The sequence below is a fragment of the Aspergillus puulaauensis genome, chromosome 1 (assembly GCF_016861865.1).
Source record: "Aspergillus puulaauensis MK2 DNA, chromosome 1, nearly complete sequence".
In the NCBI taxonomy this organism is placed as follows: Eukaryota; Fungi; Ascomycota; class Eurotiomycetes; order Eurotiales; family Aspergillaceae; genus Aspergillus; species Aspergillus puulaauensis.
The window spans coordinates 1,838,973-1,854,182 of record NC_054857.1 but is presented as its reverse complement, the minus strand read 5'-3'; the positions used below and the strand labels follow the sequence as shown (position 1 = coordinate 1,854,182).

The 15,210-nt window shown below is 49.0% G+C and overlaps 3 protein-coding genes across 3 annotated transcripts; all 3 read right to left on the bottom strand.

The window, feature by feature from the left end:
* Positions 1–550: 550 nt before the first annotated feature.
* Positions 551–3,476, bottom strand: APUU_10780S (NCBP1 family protein; the record flags this gene model as incomplete). Its single annotated transcript, XM_041704596.1, has 7 exons — positions 551–1,449; positions 1,534–1,715; positions 1,773–2,665; positions 2,725–2,992; positions 3,063–3,169; positions 3,239–3,330; positions 3,413–3,476. The coding sequence occupies 7 exons, from the start codon at positions 3,474–3,476 to the stop codon at positions 551–553; spliced, it is 2,505 nt and encodes an 834-aa protein (XP_041550146.1).
* Positions 3,477–4,689: 1,213 nt separating this feature from the next.
* On the bottom strand, positions 4,690–6,063 carry RIM11 (GSK family serine/threonine-protein kinase; the record flags this gene model as incomplete). The annotated part of the gene is made up of 5 exons (XM_041704584.1): positions 4,690–4,823; positions 4,913–5,117; positions 5,175–5,774; positions 5,850–5,933; positions 6,004–6,063. 5 exons carry the CDS (start codon positions 6,061–6,063, stop codon positions 4,690–4,692), a joined length of 1,083 nt encoding a protein of 360 aa, XP_041550145.1.
* A 7,834-nt stretch (positions 6,064–13,897) lies between these two features.
* Positions 13,898–15,093, bottom strand: tom40 (TOM complex pore protein TOM40; the record flags this gene model as incomplete). Its single annotated transcript, XM_041704573.1, has 3 exons — positions 13,898–14,005; positions 14,069–14,716; positions 14,782–15,093. 3 exons carry the CDS (start codon positions 15,091–15,093, stop codon positions 13,898–13,900), a joined length of 1,068 nt encoding a protein of 355 aa, XP_041550144.1.
* Positions 15,094–15,210: the final 117 nt, after the last annotated feature.

Sequence of the window (15,210 nt, the reverse complement as noted above, 5' to 3'; positions counted from 1 at the left end):
TTATTAATCATTTTGCTAAAACCTTTTTATTTTACGTGCCATGGCGCGTATGTGATCCACCAATCCCGCCACAATTCGGGATACAGCGCGGCGCCCTTGGAATTTATAGACTTATTCACCGCGATGGAAGGCATTTTTCAAGTGTACATAGCCTAAATGGAAAAATATCTCGCAAGTTCAGATAAACATAAACATGGACTTTACACAAGTACTCTTAGCGAATTGGTCACTCAGATCACACGCTATTCGTTAAGCAAAAATTTCCTTTGTCAATAGCATTTAGTGTTGGGTCCCGTATGTTCAAGCTACACGAATAATTTCAGGAGAAATTCGAGGTTATATATTGTATTATTCTTCCTATTTTGGCCTAAACTTTACTTTACACGACACCTGCCTATACGAATCGTTATACACACTTCGGCCAAACGATCCAGAGCAAAAAAAAAAGGTACAAGGTCGAGGGAGTTAAGACAAGCTGGGCTATTCCGTGGATGGGCTACCTAGCGTCGACAGAATACCCGAAATCTTGTGAGGATGTTATCGCCGTATATCACGAGATATAAGCGGTCCCATCAGCCTCCGCATCCGCAATATCCAAATCTCCATCAGCCTCCGCATCCGTGGGCGCTCTCTCCTCAATGTTAGCAGGTGGAGTTGGCGCATTGGTCCCCACGGGCGTTGCGTTGGCCATGGTATCAGTGATAAAAGACTCCTCTACGGCAGATTTGCGACGGAACACGCGCAGCCAGCGCTTCCCCCATTGGCGGATGATTTCATCCTCCGGCAGATTGCCGCTTCCATCGCCACGTTCCATGAGCTGGTCATTGCTGCCCCCAGCGACTGAGACGACAGAATCTTCTATCACCTGGAAAAGTGCATGCATGTCTTTGTTTTCGCGGTTGAGCGTCTCGTCAAGCACGCTTAGCTGCGGCTCATAGAGGCCGGGCTGGGTGCGTGCCGCGACGATCTGGCGGAGGCGGTTGGTGACTTTACCGACAGTGGCAGATATCATTTCGAATATATGCGTCCTTGCAAGGATTGTTCCCGCATTTAGCTGGTCGATCAGGGCCCATTCGATAACGGAGAGGGGTGTTATGATTGTGTAGTTAAGAAGTTTGTCAATGATGTTGATACCAATCCCAGGTTGATCGGCCCAGTACTCCATGACCGAGGTGATTATCTGGCGGCGTGCAGCAGGGGATTTTGGTCCGATGGCCAGCAGACGTTCCTTGTTCCGCTCGATGCAGGAGAGGACGTGAGAGAGTGATTTTGAGCCAACGAAGCAGATGGCAGTGACGAAGGCATCAGTTGAAGGCAGTAGCGGGCTCTCAACTCCCAGTCCTGTTGCTTGCTCTTCTATCGCAGTAATGAGGGGTTGGACTTCATCGTCAGTGGCCTTTTTGCGAACCAGTTGCATAATTTCTCGGCCTTCATTTGCGTATGGCATTGCTGGTAGTGAGAATGTTAGTTTCTGACTGAAAAAAAAAAAAAAAAAAAGGAAAGAAATATGGTTCACAAGCCAGCTCAACTTACTATCAGACATATATTTGAAATCGGGGGTATCCTTTTCCTTCCCTTCCGTGATAAGTTCTTGATACGGATCTGGAAGCGTTCCTCGAATGCGCTGAGCAAAACTCAGTCGGATCTCCTTGTCTAGCGCGCCGTGAATAAATGCCATCCGCGGATGTACAATGGGAAGCTCCAGGTCCTCGATCCTGTTCCAGAAATTTTAGCAGTGTCATAATACGCAGATCGTGCCAGTAAAAACTAACCATTCACTCCATTTCCAGGTGAAGCCGAAGTTGCTCAAGTGGTGTGTGAACCAATCCAAGAATCGATGATTTAGGTCTAAGTCAATGGAGTCGAGACTACGGTAGAGGAAACGGATTGCACGGCCCAAACTCGGTGCAATTGCGGCCGGAGCGATCTTGCAGCATTCTGTAAGAACGGAATGGTAATAGACGAGCTTGTGTTCAGGGGAGGGTAGCTGGAAAAGCTGCGAGAAAACAGCATCCACAGCCACGTCCTCCGGTTTCCATGTTGGGCGATCACCTGGGAGATCGCGCAATCTATCGAACGGAGTCGCCCGTTTCACAAAGATGTTGGGTGTGAAATAACAGTCGAGGTCGATCAAGAACTTCGCGGTTGCAATGCGGTTAAAGTCCATGATGTTGATTGTATCAACTAGGGCATCCCTGATCAGAGAAGACGTGATATCTGATATAGGCGGGACTGTCTCGATTTCCTGGTCACCATACACTGACAGGTAAACCTCTGGGAAAATCGCCCTGGATCCGTTTTGTACTGGGTTTGGTATCGCGATTTCAGGGAAAACATGTTTCGGGCCATCTTCGAGACGCTTCGGCTCCTCATCCACATCCCTTACGTGATTCCATGGCCGAGGGAGGCACGCCAACTCCCAACCTCGACCCGACTCCGCTTGTAGCTGGCTTTGAAGTAAGCTAATGATGCTGGGAACAGTGGTCGACTTTTGGGTATCGGGTCCGAAGGGATTCACTAAATCCACAAGCGTATGCGGCGTGGATGCGATAATGTCCGTTTTTTCTAAAAGGCCGAGTGCTTGGCTTTCGAACCCGCTAGCTGGGGAGGCCATAACGTAGGGAATCGTGTAGAGAATAATCTTCACAAGCTCTAATCCGATTAACTGGAAAAAAAAGAAATTGTGTCAGTACATTTGCAGGTTACAAGGATAGAGCCACCTACGTCTTCGGAAGAAGCTGTTTGAAGATCTACGGCGCGAGAGAATAGCTCCTCCAAGACCGCAAAGACACCGTCTCCTTCAAATATGCATTGTAAACAGCCAAGAAAGCGCAAAAGCAGCTTAACTTCCCGCCAGGCGCCAGTATCGACATGGTTTTGGAAGCGTTCAACGGTTCGTTTCAGGACGTCGGCAGCGAGCTCCGATTTCAATGTGTTGACAACGAGGACGGTTGTGGCGACGAATGGAATTTTTAACGGTTGCTCCAAAACACTGCAGTAATGATAATATTAGCATGGAAGTAGCAGAGAGGCGGTTCAATAAAGGACACTGGCAAACGTACAGGTCGAGCGCAATCTCAATGAAAATATCCCTTAACTCCTCATCCTCGTAATTATCAGCCACGCTTTTCGCAATACTTAGTGCATCATCCTCCGCCCTTCTAGCGGCCTAGAAGTATAGTGTAAGCAATGCCAATGGCCACTACATATAAAGCGCAATATCATCCAACGGGCATACCGATTCAGCGATTGTGAGAAGCTGCCGCCGAACTTTGACAGCCAAAGGCTCTTCATATCTGCGTCTCTGGCGACGGTCGTAGTCATCATCGTCTATTTATCGGCAATTACCAGTTAGTGGAAAGGAATTGAGAAGCAAAAAAGGGGCAAACAGGTCGCATTTTCAGCTTCTTACCTCTATGACGGCGCTTGCGCCCACCTCCCCTATGGCCGTGGTTTCGGCGTTCGTAATCAGCCATGATTTTAGGCTACTAAGAGCGGCGTCTACCAGAAAGTTCTTGCGGTTGACCAAGTGATAAGATCCACTCAGTTCTACAGACACGGTCCGGTGTAAAAGGTCCTTTGTCGGACTTGTAGCTCAAATCGCGTACGTCAAGCAGCAAAAACACCGGGGAGCTCGGGGGATGGATTATCCGCGCCGGGGCTTATCTAACCTGCTCTGGGAGTTCTGGTCCTTATATTGCCCCAATATTTCAAAAAAAAAAAAATAAAAAATAAAAAAGGGTTGGAGATTTTTCAGGACAAGAGTTCATTCACATCAGCTACTTATCTCATGTAAGCACCTCAAAAACATCGTGTAGTGACACCGATCTCGGCGTAGCGTCTGTTCGACCCTCGAAACCACCTCGTCCACCGGGTTCAAATTGCGGGAACGCCAACAATGAGGCCAAGGATGTATGACTTGGATTGGGTAAAGCAACAGATGATAAAAAAACCATTTAAGCGACAGGAGTATGCAAATATGCACAAGAAAAAAAAAGAAGAACGGGGATTTCTAAAGCGATAAGTCGGGGGGATAAACCTCCAACACATATATTCAAAGCAGTCACAAGTACACATCTCATGTGCATCCAAGCAATAAAAAAAAAGAAAAAGAAAATCATCATGATATCAAACCCATGTGTAGGTATTCATCTCTTCTCCCCGTCTTTCCATAACACTTGCGGCAATCTGTATCCATGGCCCATCGATCGAGAAGTGAAGCTGCGCAGATTTACATCCCGAAAGGCAGACAGACTCACGCAGAAAGGGTATCACTTTTTTCCTCCCAAGAGCTGTCTCAGACACCTCAATAACTCCAGGCTATGACATTGCAACAATCCTACCGCTCCATTCATCTGAACCTACGGCGGTTCACCGTCCCATTTAGAGAACTTTTCTGTTGTCGAAAGGTTCATCATGCCTCCTCGCTCCCTCGAATGTTTTATTTTTATATTTTTTTCTCTCTTTTTTCTCCGAATGTATTTTGTCTTCCCTCGAACCGATACAGAAGCCAGCTCCCGGATGCCCCGCCAATGGATTAGGTCTACAGATGTAAATAAACCTCTGCTAGTTCAAAAACCACCAGATGCATGGAAATGAAGGTGCACGGCATGGCAACAAATCTTCGCAAATGTGCACGAATCAATGCACGATAAAAAGCGCGTAATTCATCAACACTGCACCATTGACTCAATCAAGGTGTGCCATCATTTCCTCTTTTGTGAGAGGCTTAAAGTCGTCAATATATAGTCCGCGGGATTCAAGTTCTGGCCGTGTGTGTGGTGGGACAATTCGGTTGTTCATTGAAGGTGCAATCGAGAGTTCTAGAATCCGAAATCAGTATTTCCTCTTGATCCCTCTCCTTGAATACATTACGCCATCCATAGCAATGGGGTAGGGAATTCCGACGCACCGTGTCTAGAAAAGTCGAAAAGATTTGGAAGATCCCTGGGTGTCCCGTTAGGGTGTCGCGAATCCGGTAACCGGGTGTTTGGATCCCTAAGTTCATCGAAGAACGGGTGGCACATTGCTTCGATAGCAGAAAGGCGCTGGGTTGGTGTGTATTCCAGCAGAGCAGAGATCAGATCGATAGCCTCATGCGGAGCTCTTCGGAAAACCTAGGGGAAAGGTCAGGCTGCAATCCTTCGGGCGAATGTGGGGTAGTATGGTTATACCTTATTGAAAGGGTGTGGCTTGATTTGGGGGAATTTATGCTCCATATAATTGGGGTTCATCGTACGGATCTGTTCCCGCGTAGGCGTGCCGAGGACTTTGATGATCTCGACCAGTTGGTCGATTCCTGACTCTCCGGGAAAGAGAGGTTGCCCGAGCATCAATTCCGCCATTACACAACCGGTAGACCATACATCTGGGAATATGTTAGTGTACGTCTTAAGAATAAGCCAGCGTCCTGTAAGAGTATTACCAATTTTGGTTGTATAATTTGTAGCACCGAAAATCAATTCGGGTGCTCGATAGTACCGAGAGCAAATGTACGACACGTTGGGCTCATTCTCAACCAATATTTTAGCAGATCCGAAATCGCATAGTTTTAGTATACCGGTTGCAGGGTCGAGCAGGAGGTTTTGAGGTTTGATGTCACGGTGGCAGATGCCTTGTGAATGGATATATGCCAGAGAACGAAATAGTTGGTAGATGTAAAGCTTCACTTCCAACATTGGCATAGTCGTCTTCAACTTGTTGAAATACCGAGAAGCGCGGTAAACTGTTTCGGGGACATACTCCAAGACGAGGTTCAGGTACACTTCGTCCTTCTGTGATGACATTGTAACATGGTCAGCCTTGGGATTCACAGAAGGCGGATCGGATGTTCAATCAAGGGAGCATACTCTCTCGCCATTCGAGTAGTAGAAGGCCTTCAGTTCGACAATATTAGGGTGGCGCACAATCCTCATGATCTGCAATTCACGATTCTAATGGGACGTTAGCAACAAGAAGCCGAGCCCCAATTTGTGCATGATGAGAGCAACGGTGGGCACATGCCTTGAAACGCTTATCCTGAAGGACCCGTTTGATGGCAGCATCCTCGCCGCTGGGCATCATCTTCGTCTGAAAAACAACTCCGAACGACCCATTGCCGACGATTTTACATTGCGAATATTGTATCTCTTTCGTTTCTCCTGTTAGTCCATCTTGGACTTTCTCTCGAACGACTTCTGCACGGGAAAGAGAAACGGAGTCAGCGATCGAAACCCATACACAGGTTCATGGCAATTGCAGCGCCGACAAAAGGTCCAGGTCCTTACCACCCATGCGCAAGTTGGAAAATACCCCAGACCGATTCTGTGACATCACGGAGTGTCTTGGGGAGGGGACGGCGTGGAGAAGGTCGGGCGGACGAGTGCTATCGAGAATATGGCGGGCTCGACTTTAATAGCGGATGGCGGGAAAGAATGTGAGAGTTAAGACGTGAGGTGAGGTCCGTTTTGGGCAGACGGTGGCCGGTGGAGCACAAGTTGAGAGGAGTGCGTTGGATGGGCGGAACGTCTAAACGGGAGGAAGGTGAGTGGAGGTCGGCGAGAGATGAAAGGTTGAGAAGCACTGAGACTTGTGGGCAAGCGAACCTCAGACCAAGAACCAAGGGACTTTGGTAGGGCGCCAAGAGCACAGACGCAAGGCCAGGGAGCACTCCGAGCGGCAGGTAGACGAGGTGTCGAATAATTCGATAGTGGGCACTTCTCCGTTCGGGGAGGGAACAAGGGAATAAAGTAGGAGGGGAAGAGGGGGGGTGGGAAGAAAGAGAATAAAAAAGGAAAAGAAGAGAGAGCTAATTCGAGGAACAGGTAGAGGAATTCAGTCACAGCGAACCAGACAAGAGCAGGGGGAGATGCAAAGCAGGGTGGGTTTACGGGTCAGGTATTATTAAAAAGAGGATGGGTCGGGGGAGGGAAGAGGGAGAGAGAGGAGTGAGCAGGTGACGTTGATGGAGCGACGAAGCCCAAACACGCGAGGGCTGCAGGAACGCGGGAATAAAGCACCGGAGGAGAGGGAGGATGGGAATGAATGTTATCCAAATGCCACTTTCGAGACAGCGTCTGGGTTCCAACAAACTGGACAGGCGCCGAAAAGAAAATTTCAACTAGGGAAAAGCAATAATGCGATCGATCACTCTATTTAGTGAGGTCCCAAGGGTGGAATTGGAGTGGGAAAAGCAAAGTGAAGTCGAAGACACAGTCCGAATATCTGGAAGCGTTCGGGGAGAGAGGGGCGGAACTGGGATTGGAAGTGCACGACCGACTGGGTGAATTTAGTTAAGAGTGCGTCTAGTAACTAATGCGTTGCCAATGCTGAGCACGGAGCTGTGGTAGTGTGTGGAGGAGGCCAAAAGATGTGTGGGCGATGATGGCTGGGATTCCTCCTACTTTTCGCATCGTCTGGATCGAAGGATTTCTGTTTATGGCCGCCGGCATAAGGATAGCAAATTTTACACAGTAGCGTTGACTCTTCAGATAATCAGAAGCGACGCAGTCACTCTGCACCAGCCCGGGGTCGCCCTGTCATTTGAGAAAGAAACATGGCCACAGTGGTACTACGATCTCCTACTATTTTCATTTGCTGCCTGCGGTTCTCTTTGACTCAACATCCTGGGGCACGGTACAACTCGGTACCTTTCCTGACTCCAGAGGGCAGAGAGAGAGAGTGATGCCCGTCTGTGATGGAAGTCAAAAAAGAGGGGTTTGGCTGTGCCAGTATTGTATTAGTAATTACCGTACAGTACCAAGGTCATGGGAGAGGCCGGGAGGTATGACGCTATGGGGAGGAGTTGCCCTTGCCGAAAGCAAGGTAACTGCTGCGAGACCCATGGATACAAACAGTTTGTTGCTCGTGAGCAGGCCCACCAGGGAATCGGCTGTTGGAGGCAGCAATTTGGAGTAGATTTTGATACCAGCTCCTCCTGGCTTTTCAGATGAGAAGACGGATAATGAGGCAGGAAACAGAGCTGCAGTGGTTGGATCCCCAGGCCTACCAGGAGCTCCAGGTCCTCTGCAGAGGCCCAGAGAGAAGAGGTCGATCACTCAATGGCGGGAGCGGCTGATGTGGAACCACTGGGATTGGGCGTAAGACATTAAGTGGGGAACCAATTGCTGCAGTGGGAGAATGCCCCATACAAGAGGCCAGATGACCACGATCCCAATGGCACTGGGACTGGAACTGGGAGCTGGAGCCTGGGACGATGGTCCGGGTTTCGGGCGTGACCTTTCGGATCCTTTTAATCCTTGGAGTTCCAGACCGTTGTCGATAATTTAGGGAGCAGAACTGCATGATGATGCCCAGATTTACCCGCAAATTCGGGCCAATCCTGGGTGAAGCTGCCACCGAGACCCGGCCGGGTATGTCAATCTTGGCTAATCAAGATGGGGGGAGGGGAGCTTGGACGAGGAGAAGCTCACCAGCTGAACGATTTAACGGGCATACCGAGCCACTAAGTCTTGAGGTAAAAACCGAGAGCTCTCGCATACCTCAAATATATGCACTCTGGAGCTCCATCATCACCCACGCAAAGTAATTGATCAGAGACTGACCAACTACAGTAGGTATTTGTTGCCTTTCACTTGCCCAGTTTTGATCATCCGTAGAGCCAGCCCATGGAACCGCCTTTCTCAAAGAACCCGAACGCAAAGCAGCACGGAGAAGGATTATAGAGATCGTGACCTCTCTGAATGTCACAGCCGGTGGCAGTGGAGAAGATTACACGCCTGCTTACCTCAATGTTCCGGTGACAGACAGACATGCCATGTGTTTGGTCAAGGAGTGTCAAGTGACCAGGCCCGGTTTTCACCATCCTCGAGTTTATTGGCTGTTTCTGTTGCCTCCTCCGTATCGTAATTACGCACGCGAACAATACGCGGTACACCACCCAAGAACCCGCCATGAGCCGCCGCATACTTGCGCAGGATGATTTAGTTTTCAGCAGCCTCATATGAGATAATGATTCAGTCAGCTTCCCAGCAGAGATTTCTGCTCCAGCTATCAGCACCGAAAAGAAAAAGGACCGTTTAGAGATAAACAAACGACTCCTGAGGCATAGTGAAGCCCATGACCATTGACTGGGAGCTCCAGCACAGATGTTGGTAGCTCGGGGACTATCTCGACCCTAGTGGCAGAGTTAGTTTTGAACTAGTAGAGTTAGGCGAGTGCCTGCTCCGTCGAGCTCTGACCTTCTCTCGGTAAATCCAAGATATGACGAGCATTTCTCATGATGATCTCAGGCCAAGCAAGTTTAGTGGCCTACCAGAAGCCATAGAACCAACAGTGCACACTGGGATGGGTGGCGTTAGGTGGCCACTGCAGGGTCAATTTCCAGTTCAATAATTGAAATGGAAGCATCAGCATCTATTATTGTTGCCAGAAGACAGAATATTATAAAGTCGCAGCATATTTTACGAGTGGTACCATTGGGAAGGCGACCAGTGCCGTCGCACGTTTGTGCTGCTGCTGCTCGAACCCAAACATTCCCGCAGTAGTTAATCTCACAGATGTATGTATAATATAAATTCATAAGTATACGTATAGGTAAGCTATTTGGGGCAGGGTTTCAACCCCGGTGTACCTGAGCAGTTGCTTAAATCAGAAAGGTCGCAGGCTGAATTATGCGGGCAGTGCTCCATCATTGACCCAGCTGGAGAAGAAGGCGTTAGAATACTTGAACCCTGGGATATATTAAGCTCCCAGGTGACTTACTCCCAACGATTGCTGTTACGTCGGCGTTCGGTGGTGGAGGCAAATGACCAGGTCAGACTCAGACTGGCTCAGAGACTTACTATTTTCCTGTCCCGAAGCACGCACTGGTGGCTCTGGCAGACTGCAGTTGCTGATCACTTGGAATTGGGGCATGCAAGTAGTCAGAGTTTTGTTAGTGCGTTTCTGGATACCTCGAGGCATCCCTGTCAATAATCCTGGAGTTGGATACCTCTTCCTTTCGCCATGCACCTCGCATCCAAAGGCGCCTTCCTGCCGGATGATATGTACCTTTTCCCAAGGGAATTGCGGCTAGTGTGTTCGTGCATGCGGAGCGACCTTACTCCGTAGTATGCCTGTGCAATGCAGCATTCCCTTACCTGTCAATCGCGCATTGGTTAATTTCACCTTGCATCGCTCGCTTCTGGAATCTCAATCGCAAAAAAAACGGCTCGTGTTCGAGAATCGTGCCTTGTTTCTCGGCCCGATCTGGTCCAGTTCCCAAACCATTGGCGATATAACGTTTCAGGGCACCCAGCCTCCATATTACTCGGAGAAGGTTTGGCCAATCTCGATCTCATGCCCTGGTGTGCCCTGAGAATTTTCGGGAGATGATTCGATTGATGATCCTATGATACTGGACCACTCTATCCAGTAACACTGTGATGTGATAACGGGGTAAGAATTGTCAGTTCCTCGAGATGCCGACTCTGATTTTTTGGTTTCTTTTCTTTGTTATTCTTTTTATGGTTTCCTCCCGGAAAGATTATAAGGAATGCACGAGGCGTGGGTAAAACATTTAGCATTGCGATTAATGCCTCAGCGAGAGTCTCAGATCTCACACCATTGGCCACTATTTGGTGTAAAGAGGCCACATAAATCGACACTAATTTTGCATCCTAACAAATCAGCTGCAAAGCCTGGAAGAAGGACGAAGGCTTGGGGCGCCAACCGGCGTTGCACGGCATCTGAAGGATGTACCAGGTATTGGGGACAGGCATATCGAGCTAAGAAATGACTTAAGATATCTTAGGGCGTAATCTAGATTGGTAGTTTGAAAACCTGTTTCCGCTCACTGCTATTTATTCAAAGTATGTTTCGCATAAAGGATCGTGTCTGTTCCACATGGGCGAGGCTTCCATATGTGTTGAAACCCGTGGCGGTTTCCAGGCCTCCTCGCCTCTGCATATGATTCCCATCCATTTAATTTCACGTTTATTTATGCACAATATATACACGTCCAAGTCAGCGCTCAACCGGGGTTGTTCGTACTCTGGGCCTAGGAGTCTGCTCGAGAATGCATGTCAACTGCCAGTATGTATGGGTCTCAGCAGGCTTGAGTGGAATGCATGCAAAAATTCAATTATGTGGATTCGAGCGGCTCATAGAAAAAAGCGAAAGGTCTGCGCAATTAACGATAGCACCTCGAACAATATCAAGAAGCTCTTACTACTGTGTCGAAATAGTGAAGCCTCAAGACTTACTTCCCATCGGAGCGTTGCATATTTGCTTTGCCTTAGAGCAACGTCTTCCGTCTTCACTAACTGGTCTGGGTCTGGAACCCTGCAATGTATGGTTCAGGCACAGTGGACTGCAGCAGGCTCTTGCGCAATCTGAAACCACAGTTAAACAGTATTATTCGTGGTAAATTGTCTGTGAATCGGAATTACTGTGCTCTGTTCTATACCCCAGTACCTCGGAGTTGCTTTTCCTCAACAGAGACTACAATATCAGCCAACCAGTTCTCCGACCTGCTCCAGACTAGCAGACGATGACGAGCACTGTTCATTGATCTCAACATATCAATCCCTCATCGGCATCCAATGAGTTCATTAGCGCTACTGGCCTTCTCTTCAGACTCCTGGCAATGCCCTATGATTCAAGGTGTGGATACCTAGATCGATCTGGTAATGACGATTGGCACTGGAAAGAATTGCTGACGACCAAAATACAGCAGCCCTCGGCCACCCTGTTACAGCCTCGCGTCCGCCGTTAATATTACTTGGGTGCAGCCTGGAGCGTTTTGCCACTTATGCGGTAAGAATTCCTCGGCATATAAGGGTGACTCTGACTGGACGTTGTACGGAGCACACAAGGGCAGCTAATTTACAATGCGCCGTGGGTCCAGAAAACATCGAGAGTTCGAAACCCAATCTTCGGACTGCCCTGTGCGTGGACCTCGAAGATGGGCTGCCATGTAGCACTAGTCTTGAAACCGTTGACAAACCAAACCATCGGCCAGTCCGGCCTTTGGATAGGCGGCACGCACAACTATCTCCAGCTGTATTGAAGAATGGATATATCTAACCACTCCCCCCTTCGACATTGGGAACAGCAGCTTGAGATCGAGGTTACGCGAAGTCCTACCAAGGATGTGCTACACTGAATGGTCGTGATACACTCTTATCCGTTATCAATCGCTCTAAAGTATAGTACTCATGTATATAGGTAACGTCTGCCGGAAGCCGTTGCCGTTGCCCAGTCCGCGGGAAGAAAAGGATCTCACAAGGCACAAGGCCTTCGAGGCATGCGCCACAGCTGGTAGTAGGCTTAATTACTGATGGTTTCTTTTTACTCCCTGGCGTTTGACATCGCAAGGGGGAAAAGATTGGTGCCACACTACACAGTCAGCACCCGATCTCTGAAGCCCCCTCCCTGCAATCTGCATTCCCAAAAATGTGTCCTGCCGCTGACATTCGTCTCAGCATTCGGCATGCGCTGAACCGCTCTCGAAACCAACTTGGTAGAAAGCTTACATGATGATTGTCGCTCAGCAAGGGCCCAATAATTCCCAACGCTCTCAGGTTCGAACAGATGCCCACTCATATCTTGAGAATATGTAGCAACTCAGGCCGCTCACCTCACGTTGTCAAGTATCGTCTACGATGTTCAGAAACTAGATCAAATATGACGTCACGGTGGGACGCAACGAATTATAACCGAGACGATGCTCCAGTTATCCCCCGTCCTGGACTCCTGGTCGACCATGGTCATTCACACCCAAAGGTTGAGTTGCGAGCCCTAGAGTATAGCCAGATTTCTTCTGGCAGGTGCCCTCCGAGTTGGCTTCCCAAGATGACTTGATGGTGTTTGCTCAAGCAATATGCACCCGCGTAGGTACCTCGTCGTAAAGTTTTCCGCTGCAAAGGACTTTACAAGTCGCCTTGAGCTAGATACTTACTCCCTTCTATAATTATCTACCTGATACCTGCTGTGCCTGGTTAGAAGACCTACAATTAATTAGCGATGTGGAGTATGCCTCAACTGGCTCAGTGGACTGGCCAGTGCCCATGGGGTCTCAAGTTCTCAACTGTAGAAAGTGGGCGCGAATTGACTTTAGAAGTTTGGAACCATCCTTAGTTCCTTTACTGGATTGCGACTTGTAATCTCCTGTAACCCACTTCGAGTCTCTTTGTTCGCCCGGTTGTCCGGGCGTCCCTGAAACTCGAGAACCCAAATTAATGGTTGAGTGATGATTGGCCGTCATGCTGGCTCTTTGGATTGGAACCTCCTAGGTCGTGACCTCTGGGAAGCAGGCAAGTTTAGCCGGGTGCGTTGCTCTGGCTAGGCGAAGTTGACACCACGTTACTAATCGATGGCCTCTAAGTTAACTTAAACTATGACAATTAACCACCTTGAAGTTAAATGAAAGCGGCGACAGGGTTTATCTCAGCGCACGAGGTACACTGGAGATTTCTAAAATTGCAGAGGCCCGCGTCCGTCTTTTGTTGAGAATAAACATGTTTTACATTGCCCATCTATGATGCGTAAGTGAAGAGGAAAGTTTTCTGCCAGTGCCCCCATGCGTCCCGAGCAGAGCCCCATTGACCAGCCAAGAGTGTCATCAAAAGGGATAAGTAACAATAACAGAAGAATGGGTCGCCGGTCATAGATGAAGCCATAAACAATAACACGAAGAAAAAAAAAACAACAACGAGGAGAATATGAAGATTCTATACAAAATCGGTACCGTGGCGCCAAACGACTGCCTCCATTGACCAACAACCCGTTATTAAAGCGGACTAACAGAGGGAATACACCATTTTCCAAAGATGCACATGGAGGGAGGAATAGCTACTAAAACAAAGGGCGAAGAGGTAGGAGTTTCAAGGCAGAACAAGAGCGGTAGCCCTCCTGCTTGGAAAACTCAGGCGAGCCTTATTAGTCTCGGCGAAATTATAGATGTCGGGCGAGGCGTTTAGAACGGAGGAGTGACCATGTCCTGAGGAGTAGCCCTTTCGGTCTGCTCCATAACTTCCTCGCCAGCAATCTCAAGGGAGACAGCAAGTCCGAGCTTAGCGGATTGCTATAATTCAATGTAGGTTAGTATCTGATGATTCCCTAGGTATGGTTGGGTTTTTTAACTTACCTTGGCCTGGTCAATTTCGCCGGCGAATGTGAGAGCAATGGGCATTGCTATCCGCTTCTCAAGGAGACAGCTGACCTTACCGGCGCTGTCGACCTGTGCACGGAAGGTTGAAGCCCGGAAGTCGTACTTGGCGCCGATAGCAGTGGTGCCGTCCTTGCTAGGTCCACCCATCATCATTGCAGCCGCATTGGGAGCAAACTGGAGGTTCATATCAACACCTGCCTCAACCCGCTCAGAAATCTTCTTCCAGTAAGAGGCACTGAAGACGCCCTGGGCCTGTAGCTGGGCACTGGCAATCCAATCATCGCTCTTGTACCGGGCGGAGTAGGAGACAGCGGATTCCGGGCGAGTGTTCAGGCCCTGTCGTTGCCAGATCGTTTCGAAACCGAGAGCCAACTTGGGGGTAATAGACTGGAGGTAGCTTCCAACAAAGATACCGGTAAGACCACCATCTAAGCACGATGGATTGAAAGCCTTGAGGGAGAGCGAGAAGTCATCGCCAGTGTAGTCATTGTCAAGCTGAATGAGGCCTTGCTCAGCTCCAGGCATGATCTGAACGTTGCTCTTCGTGACCAGCTTGGGGGTCCACCTGTAGTTGTAGAGACCGGCGAGGCCACCGTCGCTTCCGAAGTTACCCTGCATGAAAACCTGTCCAGAAATCATCCGTTAGCATTGACTTGAAACAAGCCTATCTGGACGCCGTTATTACTTACATTTTGGGATCCGTACATGGCGGAGAACGCGTACGGGGCCATGTTACCTGAGCCGCCCATTGAGAAAGCATGCGACACACGGAACAGGGGAGCCATGCTGAACATCTTCGTCAAGTCTGCACGGAGACCGGAGAACATAAAGTTAGAGAGCAGTACGTCCTTTTGCACCTCTCTGCCAACATTTTCAATCGTTCCTGGGTTAGGTAGGCCGAGGGCCGCCCTGCGGTCGGAGAATGAAATGTATGCATCTTTGAGGGCAGCTGCGACGGTATTGTCCGTCAGAAACGCGGGTGGTGCTAGATAGTCGGCCATTGTAGCTTATATGTAGAACAAGAAGTTTGTGAATCGAATATGAAATCAGGGGAACTGGAGTTGGCCGTTAGGTTGTCGTGAACGCGGCCGGTGTCGGTGGAAGATAGGGAATAAAAG